General features: G+C 43.2%; 2 protein-coding genes across 2 annotated transcripts; one reads left to right on the plus strand and one right to left on the minus strand.

The window, feature by feature from the left end:
• The first annotated feature begins 3,739 nt into the window (after nucleotides 1-3,739).
• LOC118288643 (phosphomannomutase 1) lies at nucleotides 3,740-14,439 on the plus strand. Its single transcript, XM_035614941.2, has 8 exons — nucleotides 3,740-4,251; nucleotides 5,238-5,355; nucleotides 6,641-6,717; nucleotides 7,247-7,338; nucleotides 8,089-8,188; nucleotides 9,326-9,401; nucleotides 12,451-12,566; nucleotides 13,103-14,439. The coding sequence occupies exons 1-8, from the start codon at nucleotides 4,168-4,170 to the stop codon at nucleotides 13,223-13,225; spliced, it is 786 nt and encodes a 261-aa protein (XP_035470834.1). The 5' UTR covers nucleotides 3,740-4,167; the 3' UTR covers nucleotides 13,226-14,439.
• A 1,070-nt stretch (nucleotides 14,440-15,509) lies between these two features.
• Nucleotides 15,510-18,684, minus strand: csdc2b (cold shock domain containing C2, RNA binding b). The gene is made up of 3 exons (XM_047328156.1): nucleotides 18,425-18,684; nucleotides 17,902-18,024; nucleotides 15,510-17,120 (listed from the first exon to the last, which is right to left on the minus strand). The coding sequence occupies exons 1-3, from the start codon at nucleotides 18,604-18,606 to the stop codon at nucleotides 16,958-16,960; spliced, it is 468 nt and encodes a 155-aa protein (XP_047184112.1). The 5' UTR covers nucleotides 18,607-18,684; the 3' UTR covers nucleotides 15,510-16,957.
• Nucleotides 18,685-21,380: the final 2,696 nt, after the last annotated feature.

Genomic DNA, 21,380 nt, shown 5'->3' on the forward strand with positions numbered 1-21,380 from the left:
AGACCCCCGGCATATTATCAGGCAAGAGGAAATAGTAACATCTCAAAAAGGACACGACTCTTAGTTTTATTGTCTCACCGCGGCTGTTTAATAGCAACTGGATGCTTTTAACAGTGGCCGTTATTGTCAGTGTGAGCAAATGGGTCCAACTGAAGCACTTTCGCCTCAGCCTGAAGGTAGATAAGGTTACTTTAATAGAGACCTTCCACTTTAGTCACAGAGCACCCCAACAGGTGTGTCAGCACGTAGGCCACACACACACACACACACACGGGCAAAGATGCATAAAAAAAATGAAATCACCTTCAAATCTCTTCATGAATACTTTGCCTGGTGTGGATTCTTTTCTTGATCTTCAATAGCTCACCTGCTTTACCCTTTTACTTGGATGCAAGAGATTACACAGCTAATAAACAGTTTGACATATGACAGTTGGAATTTATAATTTATTGTTATTTCCACAGCTCGATAATAAAATAATGACCTTTTGAATTAGAGTAATGCGGCGTATCATTCACTGTACGTGTGAAACATTTCAACAAACAAGCAGATATGGAATATATATTTCGAAATTGTCAAGCAGAAATGAACCGTCAGAGGCTATCCTGCATCGGGTGCATACTGCTCGGTGTATACATAATCAAAAAGATACAGGGCTAGTTGCTAAGCCTTTTGAGAATAAAAAAAAAAATCATTGGTAACCTGTTTTTGAATATTTACTTCTTGAATAGGAACGAACGGGAGACAGGATCATACCCACAGAATTGAAAGGTCAGAAGGTAAAGAAAAACAGATGAACCAACATTGTTGGTTTTGGAATTTTCATGGTATTTGTTGACAATAGATAGAAAAAGGACAATCTTCTAATCCCTTGAATAAAGGTTAAAGTTATAAGCCCCTGTCTGCTGGGATTGGAAGAAACACAGGGATTGATGGCAGAGTTAGATAAAAAAGCATAGTCATAATTTCAGAAGCTAATGATTAGTCTGTTTATTATAGGTCAGTAATGCCTGCTGCCTCCGTCCTCACATCATATAAATTGGCACCATACTAATATATCAGGGACCATATAAATGAGAGACCTTGATGACACCAAATTGTTTTTGCTTTCGCCACGCTGAAGACTCTAAACTAAATACCACAAGGTCAGCCAGTGTGGCCGAAACATACACAAATATATATATACAGATATCCTACATATGCCAAGATACACCACATTTATGTCATATTCAAGAGCGAAACGGGTCCCACTGCTTTTTGTTGTGACACAATCACTTATTTTGAACCTGTGGTACATGCAGCAGTGATTTATGGGGGGCTGTGAAATGCAGAATAGATAAAACATACAAGTGATTTATGGTGCTAGTATTAAGCCTGTCGCCTCTTGCAAAACCGCCCGAGACAAGAATTTGTACCATCAAGTCCAGGTGACATGGGGGAGATCAATCTACCAACAAACCAGCACGTTGATGACCCGTTCTACCTTCAAAAATCAAGCCAATAAATTATCAAAATATTAAGTACAGCATTTTTACCTTTTTGAAATTAAGGAGCTTACATATCATTTTAGTTTTTTATAAAAAAAAAAATAATAATAATATTACAATGGAGTTTTAAATTTTTGGCTGTACTTCCACTTCTGTTGACAACTGCTGCATTTTCAAGTTTTGCTTTGACAATCTAAATGGAAAACAAAAGCATAAACATTCGGACAGTCTTGTAAAATACATATTTGAGGAAACATGAGGAATCTCCCATGAAAACACAAAAATATTGTCATATGTATAGGAGAAAGGCCAGGGGCATGAGGGCTTCGGGCAAGAATGACCAACATCTGGTGACAAAATGGTATTAGTATTACAGTATATTATTTAACGGGGAGTTCCGTGTTGGGGCAATAGCCTGACAGACAGTAATATTGTCTTATAATACTCGCTGTGTTTGTTAGATCATGACTGTCAAACTTCAATCATCCCAATTATTTCATATTTGTATAATTCCACACAACTTACTTGCTAAACTGGCAAAATCCATAAACAAATTCAAAATGCGAATGGGCACAATACCTCACTCCCATTCTGCCCTCTTGTGGATGTGTTGGCTCAATGGAGATGAGACGCTGCAGAGAAATGTTGGTGAACCCTTTGAGTGTTGTTGAAAGCATGGAGACACTTGGGTTTGCAGTGGATTTAAGTCAAAACAGGATTGTCCTGTGAATGAAAGTAGAAATGAACATGGACTTGGAAGACACATCCAGAATTCCACATTGGAGCAAATTATATATATTTTTAAAAACATGGTTGATGATGATGGGGTTTCCAAGAGGGATTTCCATCAAAAGAAAATCCCATCATCAGTGAAACACCGTTGACTTGATTAATGTGTAATGCCTCCTTAAAATTGTGAAATACTGTATCACAGACATCAGACAAGGTTTTTGTTAGTCAGAGGCGAATCACAACACACCCATGGGTGCTCAGCGGGGCTCAACCTGGGCCCTGGATGGGAAAATGACAACTGTGTCAGTCTATAACTAGCAAAGACAATTGCTTGGAGCCACTTTGCGGAAGGTGTAAGAAAGGTCCCAGACTGTCTCTGTGCACCTCTGTGTGTATAAATGTGTCATGTATTGATGTGTATTTGTTGTGCTTTTGTGAAACAGAGTAGGTTTCTTTTGTATCTTTTCGCAGTCTAATTAACTTTACTCTCATTTTAGAATAGGCTAATCTAACCCTAATTATTGATTGTGCAAAAAAAAAATCTAACCTAATGCATGATAATCTAATGGATCCTGAACAGGCAGAGGAAAAGTGAGCGGAAATCTCCGGAGGATCTTCGACAAACACGGAATGTCTGTGTCTGAGCCCAGTAACTCTGAGGCAGAGATGTGTCGACCCTAACAGAAAAAAACTGCCAGGCATCAGCAGAGCAGGAAATGCACAGGCATGTACTGTACATTAAAGATAAAAAACAACTGCTTTTACGACCACAACTCCTCAGGTCGGGACTCAGCAGTCCACCTGCAACTTAAGGACACGATCTTAGGACACCGATCTGAGGACAATAATTTTACACACTCTGGCCAGAAGAGACTGGTGGTTTTAAAGGTCAGATTCCATGAAGCCAGGGTTGTGCTTTCAACATGAAGCATATTTCAGTCAGGACCACCACCACAGTCAAAATCATCTCATTTCAACAATCGCAATTAGTTATATTTGGCGGCAGGGCTCTGTTCTGGGACCTCCTCGAAGTAGGCAGAGCACATCTCCCTACCACTCCGTGAGCCTTCTGCAAGAACGCCAAGCAAAGCCCATTTGCCTTTTGTATAGCGAAGGTGTGTCATTGAGTAGCTGTGACAAACTCATATGCTAAATTTCTATGCAATATTTTTGCAAATATCTGAATTTAAAAGGTGTCAATACTAAATTCTGGAACTGATTTGCACCTCTGTACTTTTGACCTCAGTTCACTTCAGACGCATGGTTATTATTAATTTATACTATCCCTGCTGTAGTGTAATTTCTCCGCGTCGATGATTAATGTATTATTCCACAGTCATACATGTATGGTTGTTGTTGTTGTTGTTGTTGTTGTTGTTGTTACTGCACATTGTTTCTGCTCTTCACTTGTGGGTGGAAGGTCAGCTCGATGTTGGCTGCGCAATCTAAACGGCCCCGCCCTCCTTGCCGACGTCACGTCTCGTACTCCTCTTGTGATTGGCTATCGGGCGAGGCGCAGCTCCGCTGTTGCAAAAGAGCCCCGACGTGTTCAGCTGCAACGTTCGCGCGTCGGTGAGCCGAGCAGAGCCGAGCAGAGCCGGACCGAGCCAAGACAGCCGGACTGTGGAGACGGAGAAGAAGACGAAGAGGAAGGAGAAGAAGAAGAGGAGGAGGAGGAGGCACTCAGCTTGCATACGAAACGAGAATCTCCCGCGCGCCAAGCCTGCTTTATTTATTTTGATACATCAGCTGATTGACCAAAGCCCCGAAAAACCATGTCTTTTTTTCCAGCGTGTCAATGTGATTGATTTTTATTCTCATTTTATTCATTCATGGTGATTTATTTTTGCACTTGCGTTGGCTTGCACGAGAGCGGACCTGTGAGAGTCGCGGTCAAAGGTGGAAACATCGAAAAGGGAACAGCTCGAAGAGAAGAAGAGGAGAAGAAATGGAGCAACCGAGCGGCTTCTCGTCGGACCGAAACATCCTGTGCCTGTTTGACGTGGACGGCACCCTGACACGACCGAGAGAGGTGAGCCCGCGACCACACCGGCGTTTGACGGGGTTCGGTCGTCACAGGCTTCCGTAAGAGCTCCTCTGCTCCTCTGCCATCACCACCTTCACCTGAATCACGACACTGTGTGTTCTTCACCCCTCTTTGCTCCCCCATACAGTATCATCAGTATTTCATAAGTTGTTGTTGTTGTTATTGAAGCCCCCCGCACTCACGTGTTACTATTGTTTACCTCTATTGGAGCATCTGTGGTTTGTGATCTGTGTGTTTTGTTGTCTGGTTTACATTTGCATCTTGCCTAAATTTATACACAGAAACTGCCCTATAATGCTGCCATCTCATGTAGGCTTATTGGTGTGTGTGTGTGTGTGTGTGTGTGTGTGTGTGTGTGTGTGTGTGTGTGTGTGTGTGTGTTTTTTTATTATTATTGGAAGAAAATGTAAATAACCCCCATTATCTGAACCTATGTTAAGTTGTGAAGACTTTTGCTTTTAGGGAAAGAAACCCCCTTTTTCTTAATGCTTTCTGGGTTATTTTTCACCAGCACCTGTGCCCTTCTTGTTATTTTGTCATTGTTTTTGAATGCTTGGGTTCATCTAAGGTTAATATGTGTCTGTGTGTGTGTGTGTGTGTGTGTGTGTGTGTGTGTGTGTGTGTGTGTGTGTGTGTGTGTGTGTGTGTGTGTGTGTGTGTGTGTGTGTGTGTGCGTGCGTGCCAGATATTACATAATGCATAATGTCTCCCTTGTGTGTGTGCAGCTCAGACGTTTTATCTTTCTCCATATGTTAGAAAGCTGGAGATCTGTTCCAAATCACACCACCAACAGTGCCCTTTGTCTCTTTGTTAAAATGCACAAATCACATTATGCAATACAGTAGATACCTTTCTTTTTTTCAATGACGGTACATCTGTGTGCATGCTCAGACGTGTGCTGTGTGTGTGAAGGGGGGGCTCTGCCCGCCAACACGACTGGGATAAAACTGCCTTTTTTCTGTCTTCTGCAGAAAATCGAGCCGCAGCTGGACGAGTTCTTCCAGACTCTGAGGAGGAAAGTGAAGATCGGCATTGTGGGAGGGTCGGACTACTCCAAGATAGCAGAGCAGCTCGGGGAGGGGGATGATGGTGAGCCTCCTGCTTCCTGTCTAAAATAACACTGACGGTCTATATACACTGTAATGTCATTCACCACTGCGTGGCCTGACAATTTTCACTGTGCCGTCTGCTCAATTGGACACAAGCCTACAGAGAGTGCAGCAGAGATAGTGGATGAGTCCTGGGAATAATTAAGGATTTAGGCCACGAGTCCTCGCCTGGAGCAGCTTAAGAGAGCACAGCACAAGATCCTTCTTACTGCACTATGGAAGGATGATAACGAAGTTAGTTCAGTCTCATAATCATCTATGAAGTAACTCATGAGGCTGGGCACGTAATTATTTCATTATGACCAACTGTTGCATTTCAATTTCAATCATGATTTCACAACAGCATGTCGAGAGCCACCGCTCAAAACGACAGACAAACTAAATTTAGCCTGCTGTGCCATCGCTAACCTCCGGGCTCACATGAACGCTCAACGTTGGTCAGTTTTCCTCGACTGTGTTTACCCGCGACTCCCGAACCTACTGCCAAAACCCACTGGCACACTGACCCTCACAACGCAGTGCCAGACACATCCCAGCCGAGTGAACTTGCATGGACAGGCTGAAAGCCTGTCTGACAGTAAATATAAATATGCAGACACATTGTGCCGTGAGTGAGCCATGCCATTTCATCAGCGTGCCGAATGTGCCAAAGGTGAACCTTTTCATATTTCACCATGCACACACACACAATGTGGGTCGTAGCTGCTGTGTGATGGGATCATCACATATCAAAACAAGTTCAAAATAAAGAATAATAAGTTTTAGAACTTTACAATGTTTGTTTTTTTGAATCATGATGAAAAAGTTGCACCCTGTATGAGTTAAATATTCATTTAGGGGGACAGTTAATTCCCGTAGCAGGTTTTGTAAAAATGTGTAAGCCATTTATAGAGATTTTTCATATTTGTAAGCTTCTAAGCTGTTATCATCAGCGTGTCTAAGTGCTCTCAGCTTGGTGGATTATGCTGCTTTGCATGTAATTGCTGTATAATTAGAGTTAGAGTCCCTTAGAGTCAAAGAAGCTTTTCAGTGAAGCAAAGTTAGACCTTTCCTGTAGTGTTGCTGTCAGAGAAGGTACCGTCCTGAACTTGACTTTACCAGGCAGTGTAATGTACACCGTAATCTGCCACCAGGGATATATGACATTCTGTTTGTCCGTATTAAAAAGCTGAGCGGAAGAACCACGGATTTAGCTGAGCGTGCCGTTTTCAATAGGCCAGACGAGCACATTTTGCCACATTTCACCCGTCTCCTCTCTCTCGCAGTGGTACACAAGTTCGACTACGTGTTTGCTGAGAACGGGACAGTGCAGTACAAAGACGGGAAACTCCTCTCAAAACACGTAAGTGAACAATGTCCGCTGGCATGCTACACAATATCTGTCATGAGAACGACACGTCTTCACACTGTACGCGCTCCATCTGCTCCCCCTACGGAGCTGCTGAGGATGACCAGGGTGACCTCTTTGCCATACACTGGGAAAGAGGGGGTCATGTATCATCTTTATTTTAAGACGGGGTTAGCGATTCTAATCCAATACACCTTTTTGTCAAATTCTGCTAATATCTCCTCACGGTCCGCTAGTGGTCTGTTCTGTGTGTAGACAAAAAAAAAAAAAATCTGTTTTTCGCCCACAGTTCTTGCTCTGCATTTGGGAAACAAAGCAAACTGCTCTATCCAATCTGCAGCAGGGGTGTTTGTGCTGAACGAGCACTCAAGGGGAGGGGTGAATTTGTTTTGCTGTTGTGTTCAAATATCAACAGACTTCTCCAGCGATTGTCCAGTATCGCTAGCCCTACCTTTACCTGTCATTAAAAATTACACAAGGAATGGGACCGAGCATTCTTGTCTTTTGGTTTTTCTCCCGGCAGGCTATTCAGAACCAGATTGGAGAGGAGCTTCTGCAGGACCTGATCAACTTCTGCCTCAGCTACATGGGGCTCATCAAGCTGCCAAAGAAAAGGTGACACTGACCAATCTCACGCGACAGTTAGGCCTCTACCCCCCTCGGGGCACACCAACACACACAACCTGCATTCCTGGAATGCTAAATCCACTCATCAGCCAAGATCTGTCGAAGGAGAACAAATGTGCCTTTTGTGATCTCGTTCAAGAAATAAAGCTAAAGCACAAAATACAGCTGTTCTTCCTTCGTATTGGAGAAAAGTTTGTAGATTTGGGTGTAACTGTATGTCAACACAAAACCAAGTCTCTGCCCCTGTTCATACCCGGCATCAACGTGTATTGAAACAGCACCAAGTCCAGGTGTGTCAACTTCCATCCTCATTCATACTATTCTATCGATCCCAAATCATGTAAGGGGGCTTTGTCCACAGCATCTGAATTTTTTATGACAAACTCAAAGATATTTTACAAACATCTTGGGCATTTTTATTGCCCTGAATTTTACCAGAAATGGACCCACACTGTATTTTTATTTTTATTTTTAATTTCCAACAAACTAGGAGGGTGAAGTGCAATGCTGCTCCTCTCAGTTACAACAACAACAACATTAGCTTGGATTATGCAGTTGTTTATTTGCACATAGAGCAGGGAGGTGACATCTGTTCAGAAACGGTCACTCGAGATGCAAGTGAAGTTGCGTTCAAATACATAAAGATGCATGCTAATGTCAGGTATGAAGAGGGCCTCTTCCTCAGTTTAGCGTTATTAAAATAATCTAACCGTGCACCCCTTTTAACTCCACCTGCAGGGGGACGTTCATCGAGTTCAGGAATGGAATGATCAACATTTCTCCCATCGGTCGGAGCTGCTCGCCGGAGGAGCGAATTGAATTCTCTGAATTGGACAAGGTAAACATTTTGTCATTAGTACCTGAGCTTTTGTTCATTTGGTCGCTGACGTCAACGAAACATCTGACAAAACAGTGACATCCATGGAATGGTTCACCCCTGTGATCAGGTGGCGAGATGTTGGTGAAATAGTATTCAGGGCCAAGCCTGATGTGCTCTGAAGTCACTATTTACGGGTTAGCATATCATTCCTCTGCTTCCTGCACCATCTCTGTGTGTGAACAGTAGTCCTGGATTGTGGCACGCCGATAATATCCCTGTGGGTAAAACACTGCACACAGTCGACACCGGCTGCTGATAAAGTCCAAGCTCAGTGTGCTGTTGTAGAACAATTCTAAATAAGAGTATACCTGCCATTTTGCCTGAACTAAATCAAAACCTTATTAAAATTCACCGTGGCCAGATCTACAGTAAGCAAACTGAAACCTTTGACACATCAGTCACTGAGCGTCACCTCTATGTCTCTCTCTCTCTCTGTTTCATGAAATGTGCTCAGTAATGCAGGGAACGAAAGAGAGAGAGAGAGAGAGAGGTCAAACAATGGGGAGTTTTCAGGACAGCTTAACAGGCTGTCCATTGATGGCTCACAGAGTCGGGCGATATGGAGGAAGGAGATAGCGGCAGAAGAGACAAAGTTTAACCCTAAAGCTACCATGTGCCAACATTTATACAGCTACAATCGCCGGTTACCAGGCATGTCACGAAAAACTACTTTTTGTTGGGCGTGATATTGTCCTCGTAATTACTGCGATAAACGATATCATTGTCATTTTAAGACCGTTTTTTTGCGACCGAATCATGTGAGCCCGCAGCCTAGGCCAATTGGTTGGCGCCAATGCGAGTCGCTGCTGAAAGAATGTAACACAATGGGTGTTATCGAGCTCAATACAAATGATTGCGTCGATGCTCATGTATAATTATCGTGACAGCCCTACCTGTTACATTCCTACATAAGACATAACTGCACTGTGTGATCGGGACATTGCATGTCCATGTTCATCTGAGCATATTGAATCTTCCGGGGGAACAGATTAGATAACAGTTATGACCGAGGAAGGTCGGAGCCAAAGTGCTAGTTGAATAATACGAAAAATTGGTGTGAGCTGAAATCTGACTGCTTTGTCTTTTGCTCCACAGAGAGAGAAGATCAGGGAGAAATTTGTTGCTGCACTGAAAGAGGAGTTTGCCGGAAAGGGACTTCAGTTTACTAAAGGTGAGAGGGTCGAAAGCTCAAAGCCCCTTAACAGGAAAACAAAAACTGATTGCCGCTACTGTTACTATAATGTAGTAATTAACCACAAGGTAACATGGTCTAAAATGATTTAGGAAAGAGGACACACCTGAAGCAAAACACATTTTTGAACAGTAATGTGCACTCAGCGCATTCACTCATTTTTAACTGATCAACCTCAACCCTGACTGGTCTCAAGGTGTCAATTGTATTTCATATAATTTGTCATGACAGATTATTCATCCCCCTAATCTCCATGAGGTATAACACGTCACAGCCCGCTGCCATAAATATAGTTTGGGGGGAAGCCTGTGTGTATTTGTGCTGCCAAAAAAAAAGCGTCACTTCATTGGGCAGAATAAGAAATGGACACGTCGCCTCATGTATTATTCTGCCCCATGAAGGGACACCGTGTTTGACGCAGCAGGGAGGCTTAATTACTTGTTACTTGATACAAAAAAAATGTGAGCTCCTGCACAGGTTCATTTGGGACACAGATGTATCAGATCAGCACTCAGCATTGGCAGGTGCCCTGAGTTGAGATGTTTCAGTTGGTATCAGGAAAGAAAAAGTCAGATCAGTGAAACCCTACTTGTCTTATGTTATATTTATACTCTAAACCCCTTATATTCCCTTGAGACTTCTCCTGAATTGGAGTGAAAGCGATTAAAATGCTGATTGTCTTCCATGGGGGTTCCACTTGTCTTGGTCATCACTTCACACATATTATTCATAGTAGTAGTAGTTTTAAAAGCTGTGGCTGCCACTAGAATTTAGGAACAAATATGTTTTTATTATCATGGAGGTTGCTTTAACACTTCCTCTTCCCTAATAACAGCAGTCAGGGCTCTAAATGCGTCTTTGTCTTAAACGACAAACCGGTTTTACAGCGTACATGCTTTTCTGTTGTCTCTTGTCTCTGTTTGAAAAAAAAGGAGCCCTCTCTGCCTCACACTTAACGATGTGGGCCAGACTGTTCCCCCCTCACATCTGACTGCGCAGCGGCAGTCAGGTGAATCGAACACTCTGTGTTTGCCTACGTGCTCCGTGAGGTGTTCGCCTCGGCTGGTGACGCGCGAGGGTTGTTCACAGGTCAGACAAACAAAGGAGACAGGCAGGCTTGTTTTCCCCTTAATGACTTCTCTTTTAAAGAGCCCTGGCGCGGAGCAGAGAAGAGAAAGGTGGTGTTGTGTTCGTCGTATATCTGAACGGCAGACTCCGGAGAAGACGCAATTCTACGCACATTATCCGGAGTTCGCAGCGCCAGAGGCCCGGTTTGTCATGATCCTTGAAATGGACAGTGGGCTGTTGTTTTTAGGGGCTACTGCTAAGTACTCGGTTATTTTAACCTAGCAGATGCACACATTTGTGCCCTTATAGTGCAGTGGCCACACGGACAGAGCAAATCAGAGGGTAACATATTGAGGGAAGGAAAAAATCTCAATGGTTAAAGAGAAGCAAACCCTTTGAGACTTGTGTCCACACATGTCCTATATCTGAATGAGATAAACGCCCTCGCTATGTTGGACACTCATTCAAGTCTTCGTTGACTTATCTGCCCCATTGTGGTAAAGATAAGATAAGATATCTTATTTTGCATACAGTGGTTATCAGGTGTGTATCAGATTTCGGTCTAAATTCTCTCTGGAACTTTTCACCTGTTGTGTCCTTTAACACAAAATGCTTAGCAACCCTTATTTATTAAAAAAAAGGGTTATGTAATAGGGTTGAGTAACAGTGGAATAAGGTCACGTATGATGTGCACCATCAGCAGCAGCTGCTCTGCTCAGGTGGGAAACAGGCAGGGCCGTGGAATGGGTCACCACAGATTTGGCTGAATCACTGGGTGCGAAGGTGTGTGGAGGGCGTGTGAGGAACACGGCCCTCTGATTGGCTGGATGCCTCTCAACTGTTCCCTTTGTCATAGGCTCCTTAGAATGTCAGCTGAGGAACGGGACGTGCAAAGACTTTACAGTTAAAAAGGGGGGGGAGGGGTGACAGAGAGGAGAGAGAAAGGGAGGAACTTTGCAGGAGACCTTTCAGCTGATCATTCAGCTGATCATTCAGCGTATCATTCAGCTGATCATTCAGCGTATCATTCAGCTGATCATTCAGCTGATCATTCAGCGTATCATTCAGCGATCATTCAGCTTATCATTCAGCGATCATTCAGCTGATCATTCAGCTGATCATTCAGCGATCATTCAGCGATCATTCAGTTTATCATTCAGCGATCATTCAGTTTATCATTCAGCTTATCATTCAGCGATCATTCAGTTTATCATTCAGCGATCATTCAGTTTATCATTCAGCTTATCATTCAGCGATCATTCAGCGATCATTCAGTTTATCATTCAGCGATCATTCAGCTGATCATTCAGCTGATCATTCAGCGATCATTCAGCGATCATTCAGTTTATCATTCAGCGATCATTCAGTTTATCATTCAGCTTATCATTCAGCGATCATTCAGCGCGCAACAACAGAGCTGCTGTGACTTTTAGACCAGAATGAGCTGGACTTTGTGTATGCACACATCATGATCTCTTCTCTGAGCCGCAGCCTTAATCACACCTCCCACAGTCACCTCAGGATTGCTTGAATCTAGCAAATGTTTGGCATTGTTCGGTCAAATATTGACATTTTTATCGCTTTTACAGTGTAACTTTGCGCAAACGATTTCCCAGAAACAATTGCCCCCGCTGGAGCTGAACCTCCATCAGCTGCTCAGAGAACAAATAACATTTGCCCTGCAGAGCTGGAGGTGTTGATTGTAAACACAGGAGGGGAAGTATTCAACAACATGTAGAGGGGACTGGTTAATAGGAAAAAAAAAGTTTTGTAAATTCAACATCAACACTGCTCGGGCTGTAATTTCCTGAAAAACCTGATGAACATGCGTTAACTCGGCCAAACGCTTTTCATTTCCCTCTGCAAAGAGCAGGGAATTGTTCAGAGTGAATATTTGTTCAGGAGCTACACTATGCATATAATGAAGAGGATGAATATTTTTGTCATGATCTTGTTTTAGGTGGCCTCATCAGCTTTGACATTTTCCCGGAGGGCTGGGACAAGAGACTGTGTCTAGAGCTGCTGGAGAGTGAGGGCCTGGACGCCATCTACTTCTTTGGCAACGAGACCACAGACGTAAGTTCATCTTGGGAGGTGTTATCAGCAGAGCTGGGTGCAGTGCTATGAAAGACACATTGTTGTGTATATAAACTCCCAGAGGGGGCTACAGGTGCTGATATCACATACACACATAGACATCTCAATAAAAAGCACAGGGATTAATATGCTTTTATAGGCAACGTCCATACTAATACATTTTCGTTGTATCAGTATTAATCCCTATCCATACTAAAGCACATATCACGTCACCATTCATGAACACTCAGCATGTGCGTGCCGGTGTAAACAGGAAGCAGATTGTCTACTCTGCAGTTGGTGGCAGTTGTTACGGAAAATACTACTAATGAGAAACAACAATGGTGAAAAGTTAGAGCCGGCTGACGAGGTGGAACTGTTACTGAAGTGTTTAAAACGTTCTCACCACACGAGGTCATCGTTTCGGAAAAAAACTCCATGCGGTGCAAAAGTTTGCAAAGTTTGTCTTTGTGACACAGAAGGAGAATTGGTGCACTCCGTCGACCCATGTGTAACGTTAACGATTCTCTCTGCAGGGGGGGAACGACTATGAGATTTTCAACGACCCACGGACCATCGGCTTCACGGTCTTCTGTCCAGAAGACACGGCCCGGCTCTGTCGGGAGCTTTTCTTTGATTCCGCACCAGGCGACTCCTGATGTACTGACATGTCTCCACCGCTGCCCCCGGCCCCGTTACCCACAAGCCCCTCTGAACTCCAGCCCGTGGGTTTCTGCTGGTACGGCAGGTGTTTTTTTTTTATTTTTTATGAACTTCTAAAAGGTACCACTACTGATTTTTTTCTTCCTTGTTATTTTTGAGGTGATCTGACTAAATGTGTTCAATGAATTCAAAAGTTTCTCTCTTAAAGGGGACAGTAACTGAGTAAGTGTTACATGTAGATGTGTGTCAAATGTTTTAATATTGTGCCAGAAGACGTGTTTGACTGGGATGTGCAGCGTGTAACGCCAAGCTAACAAAATGCTTCGAGAGATTATGAAAGGAAAGTTAACACCCCAGATTATTAAGTATAGAATGATGTTTTGCACTAATGTTTGGATAATCTTGTCCCTGTTGTTGGTCTTGTTGAGTACTACTGAAGCAGGTTATAATATTGAAAGAGATTTTGAAACATTGCTGGTGATATGTGAGTCCATTTTGAAAGTGAGGTTTGAGTGAAGCGTCAAAGAAGATGTCGACATTACCTCCTTCAGAGTTGAGGACGCATGAATTGTGTATTGTAATGTCTCTGAACTGGAGGTTATTTATTGATGGTTTTACTGTGTGATCCCCTGAATGTCAAATGTCTGCGTTAACCTCACAAACCTGCTGTGAAAGAAAGAAGTTCGATGTCATATTTATATTTCAAACGGAACATTACTGACTCGAGGGATTCATTTTAACCAGTGAATAAAGCTGCTCTGACCAAGACGCTCTACAAACCTCTGCCAGGCAATATGACAACTTTTTATGTAAAATATTTTTACAAGCCAGTACGCCGTGGGCTTGGTGACTGTATGTATCGGTGCTTACTGCTTGATTCCTTGTTGATAACTTTTTAAGGAGTTTTGCAGTATTCAACAGCTGCTTGAACTGTGTTTTTAAAATAAGTTTTTAGAAATAATTGGAAAAACTGTTTCATTTTCCCATAACAATTTGTCCGTCTTTCTGTTATGTTTCAGACATAAAAGAATTATTATTGTGAATACAAGGCTCCTGATAAGTGTCCGACTGTTAACTCTGCTACATCCCGTAGACTTACATGCAAAGAATCAGGTTTTAATGTCACTGATGCAAAAAAATTTCAGTCACTTGTGGATAAAAATAATTATTTTCATTAAAATTCATTGTAATAAATCTTTTTTTTTGATAACATCTGCTCTCCGGTGTCATAATTAAGCTGGTTAGATCATTCCGGGCTTTGACCTCAGGAATGTTTATTTACATTTTTCTTACAGACTCCGTGTTAGCTGCAGGCTGCAGATTCTCCCAATTCATTCCACCACTGGAGGTCGCCAGAAAGGTTCATATGCACATATCATATCCACATCGCTCCGCAGGTTCTTCAGAGGTGAAACTGTAACTTTTTCTATCATCATCATCCATGTCTCTTTTTCGATGTCTGGTATTATGCTTTGACAGGCAATTGACCTGACAAACTCCACCACCCATAACCAGAGAAGAAAAAACACCAATATTTCAAGTGTTCAGTGCCAAAGACAGAATTCAGTCAACCAACATTCCTCATTTTGTTTTAATCGTTTCTTTTGGTCTCTGCAGCTGACACATTTCTTTTTTCTTTTCTTTTCTTTAATCAGAACAACCTGAAACCTGAAACCTGGTTGTGACCCGTCATAGTCTCTCTCCCCGGCAGACGGCAGCTACCCAATGACGCGCAGAGCAGTGTCAACGCCGCACTCTCAAATATTCTGCAGAAAATATGCTCCAGCTGCTGAAAAGCGCATGTTGAAAATAATATCAAACATGTAAACGGACACAAACAGCGGGAGCAGCGTTGTCCGAGACTGCAGTTGTAACAGTAATTTCTTCAGGCGGAGCTTGTGTTAAACCGTAGAATGTATGACTTCCTTGGCCTGTATATGTCTACGGGTCGTTTAAACTGCTTCAGTCACTTTTCTTGGCAACAGGTGGCAGAGGTTGGACGAGAACAGCGGCTCTCCAGCAGGATCGTAGTGGCTGAAGCGGATTTGAGGTGCTTTACATCAGTGGCATCAGGTGCTCTTGTTTGGCACAGGATCTCCCTTCATCTGTTGTTCATTCAACAGAGGTAGGTACAACATTTTGAGAAGCTTAGTAAAAATTGTACATTATGCTTTCCATAAATCAATCCAGACAGGTCTCTTTTGGTCATGCTGATATAAGCCCAAAGGCTCCAGACCCTGACACAACACAATAAAGAAAGACAGCTTCAACGAAACCTGCGAATCTTAAAATGCTTTAATGTTCTTTCAAGGCTCATTAGAATCAGTCATGGGGATCCCCACCACCGTGGCTCGACCACAAAAGAAAGTGCTCTTTGATGTGACAAATAAACGAACGCTCACAAAAATAGAAAATGACTTACAGTAAAGTTTACAACCTAAATAGCTACAGACGACATTTCTGTGACGATGGTTTCCATTGGCACCAAATCTGAAATCATGTAGTTCACAGTCACCATGAGTGCACTCAATAGATGACACACAGATACACATTGTTTGTTTTCTAACAGTAGAAAAAGAGATTTAGAAATGGTTGACTCCAGACACTTTCAAAACAAGAATTTTCAAAAGGACATCAAATTGACTAAAGCCACGAAGGCAGTGACTGTGGCAGTTCTCATAGTGGATGTTCAAAGTTCTCCTGTGCAACCTTTGACTGTATTAACCAAAATATAGAGTTTGTAATCTGAGTACACACAAATCATCAAATAAATAATCAAAGTAAATACCACAAACAAGACAAGACAACTTAGGATATGCATTTTTCAGGGGGGAAATACTTGCCATCACTTTTCATTCACTGAACATTTTGTTTATATTTTTGAAATGTCCATATTTGGTTTCATATGGTCTCTTTTTTGTTCTAGTTCTGGTCTCCCTTCATGCTTTTTCCATCTAAGACAAATCGATTTCCTAACTGACACTGCCTCCAACTTTCAGTACCTCTCAATTTCAAAAAAAAAAAATCCTCTTTAACGTCCTAATATCAGGTTTCTAAATTGGTGACCTGGAACCCAAAAGGAGGTCACGAGTCCTTTCAAGGGGTGCAAGAGTAGACGTTCTATAAAGATTCTATTTGGAGTTTTCAAAAGGAAAACCAGCTGTGATTCACTGCTCTAAGGATTGTCAAACAATCTTTCTTTCACAAAGCAACAAGTCGCTCGAAAATTCTGCACTTCTTTCCAAAGTCTCACTTGAAGTGAACAACTGCACGACAGGCTGCGAAGAAGGGAAGTAAAACTGAATTCAGCCTTTTGTCCCAAGTTGCCCTCCTCTTTGCACACACGCTCAGCAGTGTGAACAGAAAATATAAATACATCAAGAATGTGACCTAACAATGAACACATGGTCAGTTTCACACACACACACACACACATACACACACACACACACACACACACACACACACACACACACAGCGAAGACATCAGTGTAGTATACAGACAGTTCATCAGCTCTGTCATCGCCAGCTACACCCGACACTTACGAACACTGCGCTCTATGCTGTGTAGGAAAAACATGTTTTTTCAAAAGGTTTTTTAGCACAGAATGTAAGTTTTACCAGTGCCCAATCAACCCCCAACCCCCAACCCCGCCCTGCCCTGTCCTGCCCTGCCCTGCCCTGCCTTGCCCTAGCCAGTACGTCCCACCAGGCCAGGAGCTCTGGTTCTATGAGCTGATGATCTGCCCAGACCAGGTCTCGTGTTTCGTCCCCGGGTTGAGATGTGTGATCTTCACGTCCACGGCCTGCACCTTCAGGTTCTTGGGCGGGACCCGGCACACTTTGTACGTGACCTCGTCGCCCTCGACTGGGACATACTCCCCGTCGATGCTGAAAAGGGGAGAAGAGATTAGGATGAAGAGGCACGGGGGAAGAGATAGTGAATTTTGAAGGTGTGTTTCACTGTCATGCTGTCATGCTGCTATTTAACAAAACAGGATTACAACTTTTTAAAGGTGTTAGTGGGCGAAGGTTTGACCAGAGCTTTGTTCGACCAACATCAAACTAATTGCCTCACAGCTCCAGCTTCATCCTCAACACACAGACTGGAGAGTGGCACCGATCGTCTCATCTCATTCTCGGCAAACAAGCAAACAGGCACACTATCAAACATTCATTTCACACACACACACGCATACAAATTAGAGGAGCATATATCTGCACGAGCAGTGATAATGAGGATATTTTAAGATTTTGGACTTTCACAACCATCATCCAGATTTGGCTAAAATATAACTGGAACCTCATGCGTATTCGGTTGGCAGAAATTCCGCAATGTCTTTTCTGCTGAGGCTGTAAAACAATGTGATGTATAGCTTGTCCCAAAAAGAAAAGAAGAAGTCGCTGTACTCTCTGTGCATGTCCAGTAACTGCAGGTGTTAGTGTCCTAGGGGAGTTGGAAAAAAATAGCTATCAATTTGGAAAAAGTATGTGCTGTAAAAAACAAAGTTTTTGCTGAGCTCTTATCTGACTCAGATGAGTTTGTTGGTGCTTGTGTTTCTGTTTCTGTAATTCAGCTGACGTGTTGTGTTGTGTTCCTCTGCTGCGATGCTCAGAGGCGCCAGCCTTGAGATCTGCAGGATTTCATCTTCTCAGTGTTGTTTCCACTCACTCTGAGATGTGAACAAAGACGTCTTCGCCGCCGTGGGAGGGCCGTATGAAGCCGTGACCTTGTGACCTGGAGAAGTTCTTACATACACCCTTGAACACTGGACCCGAGTTAGCACGTACTGTACTGCAGGCAGAGGGGAGGTGGAGAGAGAAGTTTGCATATTAAATAAACCACAAAGTTACTGTTGTATTGTTTAAGCAGCGTATAAAACATGTAGAAAGAGCTGCCACTGTGTTTTGACACTCAGTGGCACAATGGCAGCAGAGATGAAAAGAGTGATCTGAGTCTGATCAAGATGAAGTCAATGATAACTGAATTAATTTGGTCTTTTGGTCGGTCAGTCAGTCAAACGTCAGTCAGTCAAACGTGGGTCAGTTTGTCTGCTGAACGTCTTTCTGTGAAGTATAGATCAGGCGTTGCACAATGGAAAAAGTCAACTAAGGTAAAAGAACCGTGCTTCAGTACTTCATTTAGTAAATGTCTACTTTACACTAAAAAACTTAATGGTAAATACACTACTTACGCTGAATAGGTGCGAGTGCGCTTGGTTGGCAGTGGGCTGGGCAGATCCCGTGGCAGCGGTTGCTCCTTCCCGTGCTCCCACACCCGGCTGCCCTCCCTCAGGAAGGGGAAGGACAGGGTGAGAGAGGCGTTGGGGGAGCGCAGCGGAGTCCCAGAAGGAGATGTGATACTGGGGTCCGCCATGTCGGATGTTTCAAGGAGGTGGAGGATGGGGGGAAGGATGGCGAGGATGCAGTGTCGGATGCTGATGCTTACTCCTTGAGCCACTGACATGTGCCGTCAGTCCGCTGGTGTGTCTGTGAGTCCGTCTGCTGGGAGAAGGCTGCACGGGCTCAGCGGTTATCCAGGTCAGCGCTGTCGCTTCAAGTCTGTGAAGAAAGACTGGCTGGGAGGACAGAGATGACAGGGAGGGAACAGAGGAAGATCAGAGAGTTGTCATATTGCTTTAGACCTGATGGGGGAGAGAAAGGATGAGAGGAGGCGTCCAGCCAGCAAAAAAGCCTTATGATTTGGAAACCATTCCTTGTTTTTTCATCATTTGTCAAAATGATGTGAACAGATGAACACTCCCAACAGATCACAGATGTTCAAGTGACACAGCCAACCCTTCCTCAATTAAGTCTCAATTGTTAAAGGGGTAATCTATCTATCCATATATATATATATATATATATATATATATATATATATTTACTTATCTATCTCTCTATCTATCTGTCTATATATCTATCTATCTACCTATCTATTTACTTATCTATCTATCTGTCTATATATCTATCTACCTATCTATTTACTTATCTATCTATCTATCTATATATATATCTACCTATCTATCTACTTATATACAGTATATATCTACTTATCCATCTAACTATCTATATATCTATCTACGTATCGATCTATCTTTATATCTATCCACTTATATATCTATCTATTTATCTGTCCACCTATCTATCTACTTATATACAGTATCTATCTACTTATCCATCAAACTATCTATATATATAGATATATATATATTTATCTATATATTATTTATCTATCTTGTATCTATCTATTAAAGGTGAATCCCCTCAGAAACACCATTATATGTGTGTGTGGGGGGTCGTCGTGTAATGTTTCACGCCCACGTCTCCTCTGCCTGTGATGATGCAGACAGACGTTGGGCCCTGCACGCGGCATGACGTCAGAACAGCTGCAGAACGCCGCCGCCTCCTCCAGTGGTGCGTTCGTGACGTCAGTGCCCACAGTTCCCGAATGAACGGTTACATGTTTCATCCTTCACGAGTACAATACATCACAGTAGAACATCATAGTAAATGATGGTGATGATTATTATTTCTATGTGTTTCCATCATGACAAACCAGAGATCGTAAGTTTACACGTGTATGTCTGCTCTGCTGCGGAACGTCTTCATCTCTAATGATAAAGCATTTAGAGGGTCGTGGCTCCTCTGGGCCGGGGTCAGGGACACAACTCTTCCCCCGTCCCACGATTATTAAAACGCACGACTGTCAATGAGTTGTGTGTGTGTGTGTGTGTGTGTGTGTTTGTCCTCGGAGTTCATGTCACACACACACACACACACACTCCACTTTCTTTATAATGAAACACCTTCGAATATTTGCCCAGTACCATATTGGATCTGTTTGCATGACTCACATGTTTATATATATGCAAACCGAGAACTGAATACAACGAATGCCTGATTCATAGCGACAATAATATATGCAGTTTCTCAAAAACGTAAAACGCAAATCAGTGTGTGTGACAATATAACTTGGACAAAGGCAGCGAGAGAGGCTGACAGGTCCGGACACGGTCAGACATGGTGGAGATGTTACATCCCTCGGTCCCGCCGTACAATCACACATACATCATCATCATCATCATAATAATGTCTGTCTCTTTTATTTGGCGGTGGCTCTGACCAGCGTGTAATTATTACAATGTCCCTATTCCAAAAACAAAGACACCCACACACACACACACCCCTGCGCCGCAGCGACCTCAACAAGCACCTATTCACACACACACACACACACACAAGAGGATGAACGCTACTTACTGCACTGGGTGCGCTGGTTGGTGGAGGGGCGATCCGTGTGTGAGCGAGTGACTGAGTGTGCTGTTTAAGTCGGCGTGCATTATATAACGAGTAAATAAATAAATAAGTCGAGTCAATCCGCGCAGACCGACGGAAAACCCTGATGTGACGCTGTGTGAGCAGCTGCCGAGTCTGCGCAGCTGGCGGAGATTCCGATGGCGTCCGTGCGTGCGTGACTTCATTGCCCGTCGTGCATGTCATCTGTCGGGAGAACAGGGAGAGCTCTGTGCGCGTCTTTGCCTCAGTCATGATCTCATGATGTGTATCATATAGGTTCGTACAGCTGCTCTTATTGTGCCATTACATTATAGAGATTCTTATGAATGTTGATGCAGTGCAATCTGTATTTTTATGTTCATCTCCAATCACATGCACGCGAACAAACAAAACAGAAACAGTTGCACTGACAGACCTGACATCACTTTTATGTAACTCCACTGAGCTTGCAGTGAAATTAGTTATGTATCTGGTGAATGAGTTCATCCTGTTCATAAGCGAAGATTTCTGTAGGCTGTGTCTCTGCAGGTGGGCTGGGGAGTTTGGGGGGGGGGGGGGGGTGACACTCTTCAAACAGTCTGACCCAGTTTCACAACAGACACAAAAATCAACGGGCCATGCAGTTGTCACATGGAAAGCTGCTTGTGCAACAAACATTCACACCTCCTGTGTGCATGAGCTGCAAACTAAGCGTGACGGACAGAGGGCAGATGTGTTCTGGACGAGCAGGACTCCCGTCCTTCGCCGCCCCCCAAACTGCAGGATTTAAAGACTAATCCCTTTTCATATACTTCTGTAATCACACAAAATTACAAATTCGCAGGTCACATCCACTCACGCTGATGATGATGA

This window comes from Scophthalmus maximus, chromosome 17, assembly GCF_022379125.1.
Source record: "Scophthalmus maximus strain ysfricsl-2021 chromosome 17, ASM2237912v1, whole genome shotgun sequence".
Lineage (NCBI taxonomy): Eukaryota > Metazoa > Chordata > Actinopteri > Pleuronectiformes > Scophthalmidae > Scophthalmus > Scophthalmus maximus.

What these genes read in the sequence shown, in the direction of transcription:
- LOC118288643 (XM_035614941.2), top strand. Translation starts at nt 4,168, where the DNA reads ATGGAGCAACCGAGCGGCTTCTCGTCGGACCGAAACATCCTGTGCCTG. An exon ending in AATTCTCTGAATTGGACAAG is followed by an intron (nt 8,189 to 9,325) that starts GTAAACATTTTG and finishes TTTGCTCCACAG; the next exon opens with AGAGAGAAGATCAGGGAGAA. An exon ending in GGGACTTCAGTTTACTAAAG is followed by an intron (nt 9,402 to 12,450) that starts GTGAGAGGGTCG and finishes ATCTTGTTTTAG; the next exon opens with GTGGCCTCATCAGCTTTGAC.
- csdc2b (XM_047328156.1), bottom strand. Translation starts at nt 18,606, where the DNA reads ATGGCGGACCCCAGTATCACATCTCCTTCTGGGACTCCGCTGCGCTCC. An exon ending in CGCACTCGCACCTATTCAGC is followed by an intron (nt 18,025 to 18,424) that starts GTAAGTAGTGTA and finishes CTCTGCCTGCAG; the next exon opens with TACAGTACGTGCTAACTCGG. An exon ending in GTCTTTGTTCACATCTCAGA is followed by an intron (nt 17,121 to 17,901) that starts GTGAGTGGAAAC and finishes TCCCCTTTTCAG; the next exon opens with CATCGACGGGGAGTATGTCC.